This window comes from Solanum tuberosum, unplaced genomic scaffold, assembly GCF_000226075.1.
Source record: "Solanum tuberosum cultivar DM 1-3 516 R44 unplaced genomic scaffold, SolTub_3.0 scf00215, whole genome shotgun sequence".
Taxonomy (NCBI): Eukaryota; Viridiplantae; Streptophyta; class Magnoliopsida; order Solanales; family Solanaceae; genus Solanum; species Solanum tuberosum.
In genome coordinates, this window is record NW_006239140.1 from 335542 (window position 1) to 348400 (window position 12859).

The 12859-nt window shown below is 34.9% G+C and overlaps 1 protein-coding gene and 1 non-coding gene across 8 annotated transcripts in view; one reads left to right on the forward strand and one right to left on the reverse strand.

The window, feature by feature from the left end:
- Positions 1 to 1031: 1031 nt before the first annotated feature.
- TRNAR-UCG (transfer RNA arginine (anticodon UCG)) lies at positions 1032 to 1105 on the reverse strand. Its single transcript has one exon. It is a non-coding gene; the product is annotated as a tRNA-Arg (tRNA).
- Positions 1106 to 2398: 1293 nt separating this feature from the next.
- Positions 2399 to 12859, forward strand: part of LOC102580318 (coatomer subunit beta'-2) — a 17287-nt gene continuing 6826 nt past the window's right edge. For all 7 annotated transcript variants that reach the window (XR_001474528.1, XR_368004.2, XR_368003.2 and 4 more), the window contains exons 1-23: positions 2399 to 2670; positions 2894 to 2914; positions 3018 to 3079; positions 3351 to 3405; positions 4291 to 4327; positions 4440 to 4765; positions 4879 to 5010; positions 5098 to 5246; positions 7180 to 7248; positions 7532 to 7682; positions 7801 to 7866; positions 8364 to 8552; positions 8895 to 9035; positions 9139 to 9213; positions 9306 to 9482; positions 9578 to 9669; positions 9763 to 9879; positions 10479 to 10593; positions 10715 to 10786; positions 11283 to 11479; positions 11575 to 11668; positions 12261 to 12367; positions 12620 to 12749. Coding sequence is in view for 4 of the 7 variants with exons in the window: in XM_015312708.1 (XP_015168194.1) it covers positions 2668 to 2670; positions 2894 to 2914; positions 3018 to 3079; positions 3351 to 3405; positions 4291 to 4327; positions 4440 to 4765; positions 4879 to 5010; positions 5098 to 5246; positions 7180 to 7248; positions 7532 to 7682; positions 7801 to 7866; positions 8364 to 8552; positions 8895 to 9035; positions 9139 to 9213; positions 9306 to 9482; positions 9578 to 9669; positions 9763 to 9879; positions 10479 to 10593; positions 10715 to 10786; positions 11283 to 11479; positions 11575 to 11668; positions 12261 to 12367; positions 12620 to 12749 (2577 nt within the window). In the remaining 3 variants the exon portion in view is untranslated. The remainder of the gene's footprint in view (positions 2671 to 2893; positions 2915 to 3017; positions 3080 to 3350; positions 3406 to 4290; positions 4328 to 4439; positions 4766 to 4878; positions 5011 to 5097; positions 5247 to 7179; positions 7249 to 7531; positions 7683 to 7800; positions 7867 to 8363; positions 8553 to 8894; positions 9036 to 9138; positions 9214 to 9305; positions 9483 to 9577; positions 9670 to 9762; positions 9880 to 10478; positions 10594 to 10714; positions 10787 to 11282; positions 11480 to 11574; positions 11669 to 12260; positions 12368 to 12619; positions 12750 to 12859) is intronic.

A 12859-nucleotide genomic window follows, 5' to 3' on the forward strand; every position in this document is an offset into this window, starting at 1 on the left:
AACAAATGAAGAAATCATGTTCCACATAAGTTTTCAGATATCTTATTGTGATTAATGTAGACAAACGTTGGAATATATTTTGAAAATTATATTATTATTATTGTGATTTAATACTGAAAAACAAAACACAAAATTAAATTACTTCGAAGTTTTGTCAAATTACACAAATTGCATCTCTTTAAAAATTGAGAATGACGGTGCTGAAGTAACGACTTCGTTCATGTCATCACTTTTGGCATTTTCGTCTTATCGTTTGAAGGTTCTTAGTGAGTGATTAGTGATTGATTGTCCTTCTACATTGTTGTATGATTGTCTGTCAAGTGATGATATTATTATTTATTATTCCTTGTGTGACTCCTTACAATCCTTTTTTAGATGTTTTTTTTTTTTTTTTGGAGGAATTCGATTACTTTCTAAGCTTTTTTGTTACTAAATTGATTTGCTCGCTTTTGGTGTTAGATCTCTTATGCTTTTGCAATTTGAATAAAAAAGAATGTATTTTTCAATTTTTTTTATGTATTGATATATAATGGAGCTTATGTGTCAATTCAAGATTTCTAGTGTTCAATATTGAACGTGAAGGCATAATTGAGAATTGAGATTAAGTGGAAAAACATCCTTCCAAGGTTGGTTTAATTTTCCGATCAAACTTTTTTTGAATTACAAACTTAAGTCGGATCAATTTTGACCTTTTCTTTTAATAGTGAATATTTCGAAAGTACAAACATTGATAGAGAGGTGAGAATTGAGCGCTATACAACCAAATGGTCATTTTGTTGCCTTGGTATAATTAGATCCAAGTTATGTGGAATATTAAAACCAATTTAAGAATTAAGATCCATCTGATTTATTTCTATCTGAATTGCAATTTATAGTATTTTTGTATAATTTTTAAATATCTAAATATTTTGTTTAAAATATCAAATTAATCTACCGCATTGTAATTTCATGTAACTGTACCATTATTTATGTGTAAATTTTATGAAGCACTGCAGCCTCAGAAAACATTTTTCATTGTAAAAAAACACATCCGACCACAGTGGGAGTCGAACCCACGACCTTTTGATCCGAAGTCAAACGCGCTAATCCACTGCGCTATGCGGTCATCTTGGTACTATAACGATTCTGTCAAAATAAATAGAAAACAATAGGAATTGCCATCGGCTGTATATTTTATTTTTTATTTTCGCCTAATAGAGTGACATGTATTCCGATTTTTTTTTATGAAGAGTGTCCAACCTTATGATAGTAAATAACTCCATATGAATTCAATCTTGCATGCTCTGCATACTTCTGCACACAATTATCATTGAGCTACTGCCTACTGCTCACTTCACATTGAAGATGTGTTTTTAAAAAATATCTAACAGATTTGAAGCAGACCATAATAATAATAATAAAAAATACGCGTGCAAGGAATCAAATTTGGGCACCATGTAAGTTTCGTGGATACCCTTGTTATTGTGCTATAGGTCTCCATCAATTTTGAGGGCGTTCAAAATACTATATATATATATATATAAAGTAAGATTTAACTTATATATAGTATGTATTTTTCAATGAAAGGTGTCCAGCTAGACATCCTGACACCACCGTAACTTCGCCCCTAATAAAGTGACAGTGGGTAAAAGATGATCATATCAATTATTTTTTTAATGAGTGTGTCAGTTATAAATTTGACAAGTAAAAGTGAACGAATAAAGTATACAGTTAAAAAAAAAACAAGTCATTATACTAGATATTTATCTTTGCATAATAAATAAATTATACAGTACCAAGTAAGTAACATTATAAAGCCAAGCAAATGATTTTTTTTGTTCACATGGATTGTATCAATACAAAAAAAATAATACATTTAGTGATAAAATATTTTTTTAGTGATGATATTTATTCCCATAATATTTTGTGGTAATCGAGTTAAAGAATTCATAGTCGCAAAAATCTTAAGCAACATTTATGTAGAATAGTACTATCGCTAAATAATTACCATAAAATCCTTTATTTATTGTAATGTATATTGATTTGAATGTAAAGGTCATAACTAAAAATTTCTCATTGGAGTCATCACTATTTTGATTAAAAGAATATAATTATATTTATATTAAAAGTAAAATAATTTTTTTATCAAAAATAGTCTACAATAAAAACAAAATATGTATATATTTTATCTTTACATTTTTTATGAAATTACATCGAGTATACATATATGAAATCGAAAACAAGTAAATAAAGATAACCATAGCTAATTAAAATATACGTATACATAAAAAACAATAATTGTGTAATGTATTACCCAAATCAAATTACGTACCAAATTTTCTTTAGGAGCAATAAACTAATAATATTAATTTATCTTTCATATAAATAAGTAAAATAATTTTGTCAATGTATTGTGACTTCAGTTCAAAGCATCATCATCGTATGATCTCCTCTACCGTTCGTCCCATTTTCTTTCTTCTTATTATTACAGAGGTTGCTCGCTGCCATTAGCAAAACCTCTACTCATTTTCTCTCTTTTTCGATCTCTCTCCGGCACTTTGCCACTTAGCGAGCAATTCGAATTGGAAGATTTCTGCAGCTGAGCAGCTGGTGGATCTTTAGGATTCTTCACACTCAAATCTCTGATTTATTGCCTTTTTCCAATAGAATTCGCATTCGTCGGTGAAAATGGTACGTCCATTAGTTTCAGTATGTTGTTAATGCGTTCGCATTACGTTAAAACTTAGATCTGATTCAAATCTAATTCGATTTAATGGTGGTAACGGATCACTCTGTTGAGGATTGGAAAAATTCAATGTCGGTTCTGAGAATTAGTTGAGATCTGATAATTTGTTGTTTACTAACTTAGTTTCATTTCCTTTTTGTGTTTTTTTTTGCATTGGCGATGGCACAGCCTCTAAGATTGGAGATTAAGGTACTATACTTTTTCAGTATTCAAAATATTAATGGTGGATTAAATAGTTTTTTATTTTTGTATTGCCAATACGTACTAATGCCGACTGTGGTACTTTGATCAGAGGAAACTTGCTCAAAGATCAGAAAGGGTAAAGGCCGTGGATCTACATCCTACGGAGCCATGGTAATGAAACTCATATTTACTAAACAAATAGTAACTTCCTTTTTTTTTTTTTCCAGTTTTGATGTTTATGCTAGCTCTGTAGTCTCTAATGTTGTTTGTTGGAGTGACATTTTTATATGATGAAGTTTTGGAGTAACAAACTCTTTGCAAAATTTTGAATTACAAAGTTTGTGTTTCTCTTGGGAATGGGGGGCCTGGTATAGTAGAAACGATAATGTCATTTACCTAAATGATAGTTCTTGTGGCTCATTCTTTCTATTCTCGTTCACAGGATATTGACAAGTTTATATTCAGGGACCATTTGCATTTGGAACTACCAGACCCAGGTATAGGAAATTACATCCAAACTTGTGCTGCTTCTTTTTAAAGTTGGATTCTTGAATCTTGTGAAAGTTATACATGATAAAGTTACTTGTAAAAGTAAGCATAATCCCAAACTAAGGAAGAACATTACATGAAAAGGACGGAGCAGCTATTATGGTCTTGGAATAATGGTCATACGTTGATCTTAACATTTTAGAAAATCCTTCTGAGGAATCTTTAACAATTTAGAGAAAGGGAGTTAGGGGGTGGGCGGGCAATTAGAAGCACTTGCATGGTAGTTGCAACTCTGGCCATGCAAAGATGAATTGGTGTTGATTTTCAATGAGTGCTTAGTAATGCTCACAAAGCAGCCTTCGATGTTTGCTGGTAGCTTTAGTTCTGACTGTGCGAAGATGATACTATGCGAACTTCCAGCAATTTGTACTTAAAGACAAGCTGATAGTTGTAGCTCCCAGAATTGTTGGTTAGTGGTTGTTTGAAAAGCTGATATTACTATTGAGCTCATAATTTGATTTGCCCTGTATGTAGGTATGTATTCCATTTTCGTATCGCATACCTTTTCCTCTCACCTGACCTTTGGGATAACATCTCCAAGTTAGATCAGTAAAATTGGTACCCAGAAATCCGAACTGCCCCTAAAATTATTTCTCCACCATTGATATCCTCTAATTACTGTAGTTCCAAGTATGTTCAGTATTCATAGTATCTTTACCTATTAGCTACCATTGATACATATGAGACATAACTCTTTTCACTTTGTGTGCAAATGTATACTTCTTAGCTTAGTATGAAAAAGCAACTGTATCAGCATGCCCCTAATAGAAGAGAAGTTACATTGTAATGACATTATTTATAGAATGCTGATGCGTCATTCATTTTTAATGCAGACAATGGCACAATCTTTTGAAGTTACTGAATTACCAGGTCCGTTAATTGAATGAAAGTGGTATTTTTGGTTGGTCAGGGGGTGCATAAGAAACTTTCTGCTTTAACAAAGGGTTGCAGTACCTTTTAACACCTTAATTTTTCTTTGCAGTAAGATCAGCGAAATTTATAGCACGCAAACAGTGGATTGTTGCTGGTTCCGATGACATGTTTATTCGTGTATACAATTATAATACCATGGATAAGGTCAAAGTATTTGAGGCACACACAGATTATATTAGGTGTGTGGCTGTTCATCCTACACTACCATATGTGCTGTCATCATCTGATGACATGCTTATAAAGCTCTGGGATTGGGAGAAGGGATGGGTATGCACTCAAATTTTTGAGGGTCATTCCCATTATGTGATGCAGGTCACATTTAATCCAAAAGACACCAATACTTTTGCTAGTGCATCTCTTGATCGGACTATAAAGGTAATTTTTTTAATCTTTCCTATCGTCCCCTCCCTCCTATGATAAATTTCTAAATAACATCATATTTGTCGTTCACCTATGTAACATTGGGGCTGTTAATGGTTGACTTGTAGATTTGGAACCTTGGCTCTCCTGACCCTAACTTTACACTGGATGCCCATCTGAAAGGGGTTAATTGTGTTGATTATTTCACTGGTGGTGATAAACCTTTTCTAATTACTGGTTCTGATGATCACACTGCTAAGGTTTGCTACTAATAACCTATTCCCATGTTCTGTTGTTGACTGCACCTGTATAGAACCTGAGTTATATGCTCTGGAATCACGAAACAGGTCTGGGACTATCAGACAAGAAGTTGTGTCCAGACTCTTGAAGGTCACACACACAATGTTTCTGCTGTATGTTTTCATCCAGATCTTCCTATTATAATGACGGGGTCTGAAGATGGTACTGTTCGTATTTGGCATGCAACTACTTACAGGTAATACTCAGTATCATTTAATTATTTTAGCTTATTTCAAGGTTCTATTACTATTAGACATGGCGTTCATTTTTTGACACAACTTCTTGTGTTTCAATACATTGTCGGACATATAGTTTCTGTAACTTTAAAGACAGCGATTATGCGGATGAATATGGACATATTTAGTTGTAATCTGTAAAGGGAACCACTTCTTTCTATCGTTTGGAGTTGCATGAATCAGTGGAACCGGCCATGTAGCTTATATGAATTATTTGACTGAATTACAATGATGACCTATGTGAATTCTTTGGTTGGGTCTCAACTTTTATCATGTAATGCAGCTAGCATATCTCTTTTGTACTCTTTGCATCTTCTTGATGCTGGTAATGAAACAATTCACTTCATCAAAAAAAAATATTCTTTGATTGAATCACAGTGATGACCTATGTAATGCTATTGGTGGATAAATCAGCACATATTTATTTTTATCTTTCAAGCTGTGTCACCTTTGTAGAGATACAGTTTTTGTTGAAACATATGCACTACTCCCCCCTTATACAAGGAAAGATAATGGATCAAAAGAAAATGGAAAGATATGCACGCCCTACTACCTTAGTCCAAATTGTATGTCCATTTTCCCTTTCTAATTTGTTATGGAATTTTGTCTTTTTTTTCCAAAAAGAAATTCTTTGCTACAGATTATGTAACACAAATTACCGAATTTGTGTGTGTGTGTGTGTGTGTGTTTTGGGCTGGGAGTGGGGGGGTGGGGGTGGGGGCATTGCTTAGATGAATGTATCTTGCATTAGGTTGCTAAGTTGCTCGGACTCTTCACTTTTGGTGCCGCACCCGTGTCGACACGACATGGGTGTGGGTGTGGGATCCGTGTCTGATTTGGTCAACCAATTTCGGGTACTTTGACCATACTTTGACCAAAATCGATGGGAAAGTGTGGACAATTTTAATGATTTCTATAATCAATACAAAAGCTAATAAAGAAAATGGAATACCTTTTATATAGAAATTTCTATGTCACTCCTTATCCTTTAATCTCCTTCTAGGATTCTCATCAAGTTCTCCACAAATATATCATAATTTAGGTTTTATAACTTTCTTTTTAGATATTTTAATTATTTTTAGGTGAATCCCCGCACCCGTTCCATACATGGATCCATATCCCCGAATCTTAAAAATTAGATCATGAAGGATCCGACATCTAGATCCGCACCCGGATCGGACACCCGCACCCAAGTCCGAGCAACTTAGTTAGGTTCCATGAATATCGCACGCACATACATGCTGCTGAAATTGACACCTCTCTTGTTTTCAGCATGGAATATTCTTTTTAAGAATTTGAGTAGATCGATAACAACGTTTTGATATCCTCTTTTGCATTGCTGTTTACTAAAGATGAATTATGTTTCCTGTATCTATATCAATTGACTAACATGTTAACATAGTTAAAACACTCTACGCTATTAGCTGCAGTGCTAATTTTCTTCTTATTTTTCACTCTGAGATTAAACTAATCAATTAAACCTTGAAAACTGACGTGTTTCTAGAATTTTACCTAACGAGAAGATGAAATTCTCCATCTACCACTTAAAGCAATGCATCTCATCTATTGGTGACTTTACCTTTTCAAAATGATTTTTCATTAATTTTTTATACAACCTTCTGGTTCTGATTTCTTGTGTTCTTTTCTAGGTGCTTGGGTTTTAATTGTTTATCTTTTTGTTGATTTGCATTTTCTTGTAAACCTGACAAAGTTTTGAATTATCTCTTTTGAAAACTGATGCATTTCTATTATTTTGCCTAAGATAAACTGATGAATTTTTCCTTCACTTTTGTAAGCACTCCTCTGGTTCTGACTTCTGAGTGATTGTATCCTCTCATAACTCTTGTTTCATTTCTTAATCTTCTTTTTTTTTTAAATAATTATTTCGCGCAGACTCGAGAACACGTTGAATTATGGCCTTGAAAGAGTTTGGGCTATTGGTTACATGAAAGGTTCAAGAAGGTGAGTTTCTATAATTAATTTATAGCTGTATTTTTTATCTGCTTGGAAGTCTAACGATATCCATATTTACTTTGATTTTCAGTTCTTTCTTTTCTTTTTATATTTGAACGAGGAAAGAGGGAATAGCCAATGTTAATTGAATCGTGAGCTTACAAAAATAAAAATTTTGAAACTAGGAAATATTAAAGAGCTAAGGAGTAGATCATGATTTTCATCTTTTTCTTTGTATTTGCATTTGTTCAGCTAGCTGCAGTTATAATTAATGTATGTATTAAATGTATAGGGTTGTAATTGGTTACGATGAGGGAACCATTATGGTAAAACTTGGTCGAGAGGTACCTGTTGCTAGCATGGATAATAGTGGAAAAGTCATATGGGCTAAGCACAATGAGGTTCAAACTATTAACATCAAGAGTGTGGGTGCGGATTATGAGGTATGGCATCAATTTCCTTCAAGTCTGCTCGCCTGATTCAAATTACAGAATATTGTTTTCCTGTCACCTCCTCAATTACTGCTGGATATTGTTTTATGAATAATTTGCTTTATATCAGGTTACTGATGGAGAAAGATTGCCTTTGGCAGTCAAGGAATTGGGAACTTGTGACCTATACCCACAAGTGAGTCAGATTCACAGCTAATACCTGGCATTTTGTATAATCTTGTATCACCTGCTTTGCAACTGTGAATTGGATCTGGTTCCATAATTCAATACTTCAATTGTTATTCATGTAAGGTTATCCTGTTTGGGTTGCATAAACTGTATCCTCTTTCTAGTAAAAGACTTGCTATTTTCGTTAAAATAGCAATCCATAGATTTGAAACCAATCCTCCCTTAATCTGATTTCTGGTTTTCGTTTTGTACAGTTTCTCTCTTCAGACTTCCATGGGAAGCCATTTTGTAGTAGTGATGCTTATCCCAGAAGATATGACTTATGTACCTGCTTCTTTGCTTTCCTTATGTCCTTAAAGATGTGTCATTTTATTGGTTCTTTAGTCATCTTCTCATAGTTTGAGGTTGTGCTTGGAATATACTAGTTTCCCTCTTAGGGTTAAAGGATGTAATTACTTAGATGCCACTTACTGTTGATCTGATTCTTTTTCTCCTCCTTCACAGAGCTTAAAGCATAACCCAAATGGAAGGTTTGTCGTTGTTTGTGGAGACGGTGAGTATATCATATATACTGCTCTGGCCTGGAGAAATAGGTCATTTGGCTCAGCTCTGGAATTTGTTTGGTCGTCTGATGGAGAGTATGCTATCAGAGAAAGTACTTCAAAGATTAAGATTTTCAGCAAAAATTTCCAGGTTTCATGAATGTCCTCACAACTGCCTCCCTCCCAAATTTGGATTACTTTTGTGTTATGCTTCAGATTATGTGTTATTTAATCTAATGATGTTACTTTAAATAATGGACCCCACTATTAGATGTTATCCCCTCTTACTCAATCTCCTTTTCTCTCTCTCCTATTTCGTACCCTTAATTTGTTGCTTCGTAGAGGCCTGACAAGTAAATTTGGGTTCATGTGCATGCAGTAAGTTGTAGTTCTTTAATGCATTTAGCTTCTCTTCGTCTTGAAGCTGAAGGGTGCATTGTGTTGTAGTTTCTTTTGTTCACCTGGATTGAAGTGAATATGCTGATATCTCCAGGAAAAAAAGAGTATTCGCCCTACTTTCTCTGCTGAGCACATCTATGGGGGTACCTTATTGGCAATGTGCTCAAATGATTTCATTTGCTTCTACGATTGGATTGAGTGCAGGTTGATACGACGGATTGATGTTAATGTCAAAGTAAGATATATAAGCTTGACTTCCATAAGTGCTATGTTGGTCCTTTACTCTTTTGATGGTTGTTACAATATCATTTGTTTTTTTTTTGCTTCAACTACTTCAGAACCTCTACTGGGCTGACAGTGGTGATCTGGTGGCTATTGCTAGTGATACTTCATTCTACATACTGAAGTATAATGTGAGAGCTCTCTTTCTCAGATTTTTAAACTACTACTATATCTTTTCTTTGCAAGCTATTGTGTTATGATTGTCCTTTTGTTAAACCTGCAGCGCGATGTTGTTTCTGCACATTTAGATAGTGGAAGATCTGTAGATGACCAAGGTGTTGAAGATGCTTTTGAACTTCTTTATGAAATAAATGAACGTGTCAGAACTGGAATTTGGGTCGGAGATTGTTTCATTTACAACAATTCTTCTTCGAGACTGAATTACTGTGTAGGCGGCGAGGTATGAAAAGTCATTCATGCAGTTTTATGGACCTCTTTGTTTTCAGTATGTCTCATCTCATTAAGGTGAGTAACAGTGTTTCTTACGATCTTTAGGTGACCACAATGTTTCACTTAGACCGACCCATGTACCTGCTGGGATATCTCGCTAATCAAAGTAGAGTTTTCCTGATTGACAAAGAGTTCAAGTGAGTAGGCTCATGACAGCTTCTCACACAGGAACTAGAAAAATTATTTCAAGTATGATTCTTCTATGATGACCCATATTCTTTTCATTACAGTGTCGTGGGATATACTCTTCTGCTCAGCTTGATAGAGTACAAGACACTTGTGATGCGTGGTGACTGGGACAGAGCTAATGCGGTCTTACCATCAATTCCTAAGGATCACCATAACAGGTACATCTCTATTCTTCTTGTAATATGTTTTTTTCTGTGAATATGATTAATGAATTGTGTTTGATTGCGATTTTTCCTTCGTCTTCGAACACAGTTGCAAAATGTGACAAAATGGCAGTTAAAAAATACAAACATCATTTTAGTGTAGTCTATGATGTAAATTGTTTTCTTAAGACACATTATTGAGTATTGGAGTGAAATGTGTCCAAATGGTATGAAATGGATTTTGAGGTTTCATATAGCCCATCCCATCTAGTTTGTGAACACAGTTGTTGTATTGATGTAAAATTGTTTATTATCCTGGGGGTGTGGCACACACTGCTAAAGTTACTTTGATAGCCGTAGTAATTTTAGTGCTAATACGTGCTACAAGCCCTGACTTTTGGAAGGGATGCATTTATTAGATAAAAGGATATTCTTGCTGCTATGCTATGTGATTGAATGCAGTCATTCATGTTCTTATTTTTCCTATGATCTATTGGGATCTGCATTAATATAGTGTATTTAGTAGTTAAGCCTTGGGAGGTGGTGGATTTATTTCTGTCTTATATGATGGGATTATCAAGTTCTCTAAGTTGTGATGAAATGATTCCCTGTAGTGTTGCTCGTTTCTTGGAATCACGAGGTATGATTGAGGAAGCATTGGAAGTTGCAACAGACGCTGACTACAGATTTGAACTTGCCATACAGTTGGGTAAATTAGACATTGCAAAGGTAAGGGCTACTAACTCGCGAAAGTGTGCGGTTTGACTTCAGCCTCTCTTCCTTTATACTTGTCTCTGTCAGAAGAACCATATGTTGTTAAGTATGGGCATGTGCCCCTTCTTGTTTGCAGGAAATTGCTGTAGTAGCACAGAGTGAATCCAAATGGAAGCAGTTGGGTGAACTGGCAATGTCTGCTGGAATGGTAATTGATACTTACAGCCACTTGAGCCCCTTTTTTTAAAAAACAAATGTTTACCAGGGGGAACATAAACCACTTGAATTTTCAAAAACAAGTAAATTGATGAGTTTTACAAATGGTCAGTGTTTGAGCTCCTTAGTATATATCAGAAATTCCAAGTCAGCTCTCCGAAAGTTTCCTTAGCAGAAAACTCATGGCCCATACCTTTTTTGCTGCTGGAAAAATCTATGGTTAAGGTTCTGAACTCTGTTGGTTGTCCTTTTGCCTGTGACAGTTTACCGAATGTTTCTGTTTGTAGTTCAGTGGTAAAGGGTGTTTGTAGTTGATTTCTGCAGCCTCCTGGTCATTCTTCTTAGTACTCTTTACTTGGATTATAACAGCATACCCAGTGTGATCCCACAAATGGGGTCTGGGGATGGTGGGGTGTACACAAACCTTACTCCTACCAACTGTTCTTTACTTGGATTCTCTATCAATATTGCTGTTCTATATTTTGCAGCTGGAGATGGCAGAGGATTGTTTGAAATACGCTAATGACTTGAGTGGTTTGCTGCTGCTTTATTCCTCATTAGGAGATGCTGAAGGAATTGCTGAATTAGCATCTCTTGCAAAAGAGCATGGAAGAAACAATGTTGCATTCCTTTGCCTGTTCCTCCTGGGTAAAATGGAAGATTGTGTTCAGCTGTTGGTTGACAGGTACTTTTGTCGTTTGAGATCCTCTTCAGTTTGTTGCCACTTGTCAGATTGTTGTCAACTCTGGAATGATATTCTCTATTGCAATTACTTTGCAGCAACCGGATACCTGAGGCTGCATTTATGGCAAGATCTTACCTTCCAAGTAAGGTTTCTGAAATAGTTGCAATGTGGAGGAAGGACCTTAATAAGGTCAGTGATATTCATTTTTGTGATTGCTATTAGATTTACATTGTCCACTATTTAAGGAGCTGTGTATTCTCTTGGTCAGTTTTTTTAAAAAATATGTTACTTTCGTTTTAATCTTTTTAAAACTAAATAAAGAAATAAAGTACAATGCTTCAGCCTCATGTTGCGGGGATCATGCTTTTTGACCTTTAAGTTAACAGTGCAAAGGAACTTAGGAGCTCTTTGATGGTACTGTTATGCCTGTGATAAGACATACAAATTTGCTGGTGTTGACGTGTGTGTTCTCTTTTCCAACTTTTGCTTGCATTTGCATGTGCCTGAAAATAGCCATGAAATATTTCTGTCAATTTCTCTCAGCGGCCAATGTGGCCTGAAAACACCCTATATTCGATACAGACATCCTTTTAACTTCACGATTAGAATTTGAGTTTCTTTGTTAAAAAAATGATTTGAACTTGAGTGCAAGTAGTAAGAGAACTGCAGAAAAGGTTGTCTTTTATGGGTAAGAAACAGTCTGCAGAATTATTTGCAACCATATCACTCAGAATTCCTGTCAGATTTTGAACCTAGTTTTCTGCATGATTTCGGCCTGTAGGTTAACCAGAAAGCAGCAGAAGCTTTGGCTGATCCTGAAGAATATCCCAACATGTTTGAGCACTGGCAAATTGCACATGCTGTTGAAGCTAGAGTCGCAGAGGAAAGGTGTATATAGACCACTATTCCCCTTTGTGTGGATCTTTTGTAGCTTGTACACTGTTTCTCTTTGAAAAAAATTTACATCTCTTTTTCTATTTGTACTCCTTTCCTCTTATTGCTGGAGTATGAATTCAACAGGGCTTAATGAATGGGCATATTTAACACTAGTGTGGACTAATTCCCAGTTATGAGACTAAGTGTTGTGCACAATTTTATTGTGAAAATTTTTCATCAAGGTTATTTTCTAATTTTATGTAGGGGTGTATACCCACCAGCAGCAGATTATGGAAATTATGCTGATAGACCAACTTCCAACCTTGTAGAAGCTTTCAGCAACATGAGAATGGATGAAGAAGAACCCCTTGAAAATGGAGAAATGGACCACGAGGTATTAGATGGACATGTTTCTATTTTCTCATATGAGGATTCATTTTCCATTATGTGTCCATTTATATATATATATATATATATATATATATATATATATATTAAAAAAAA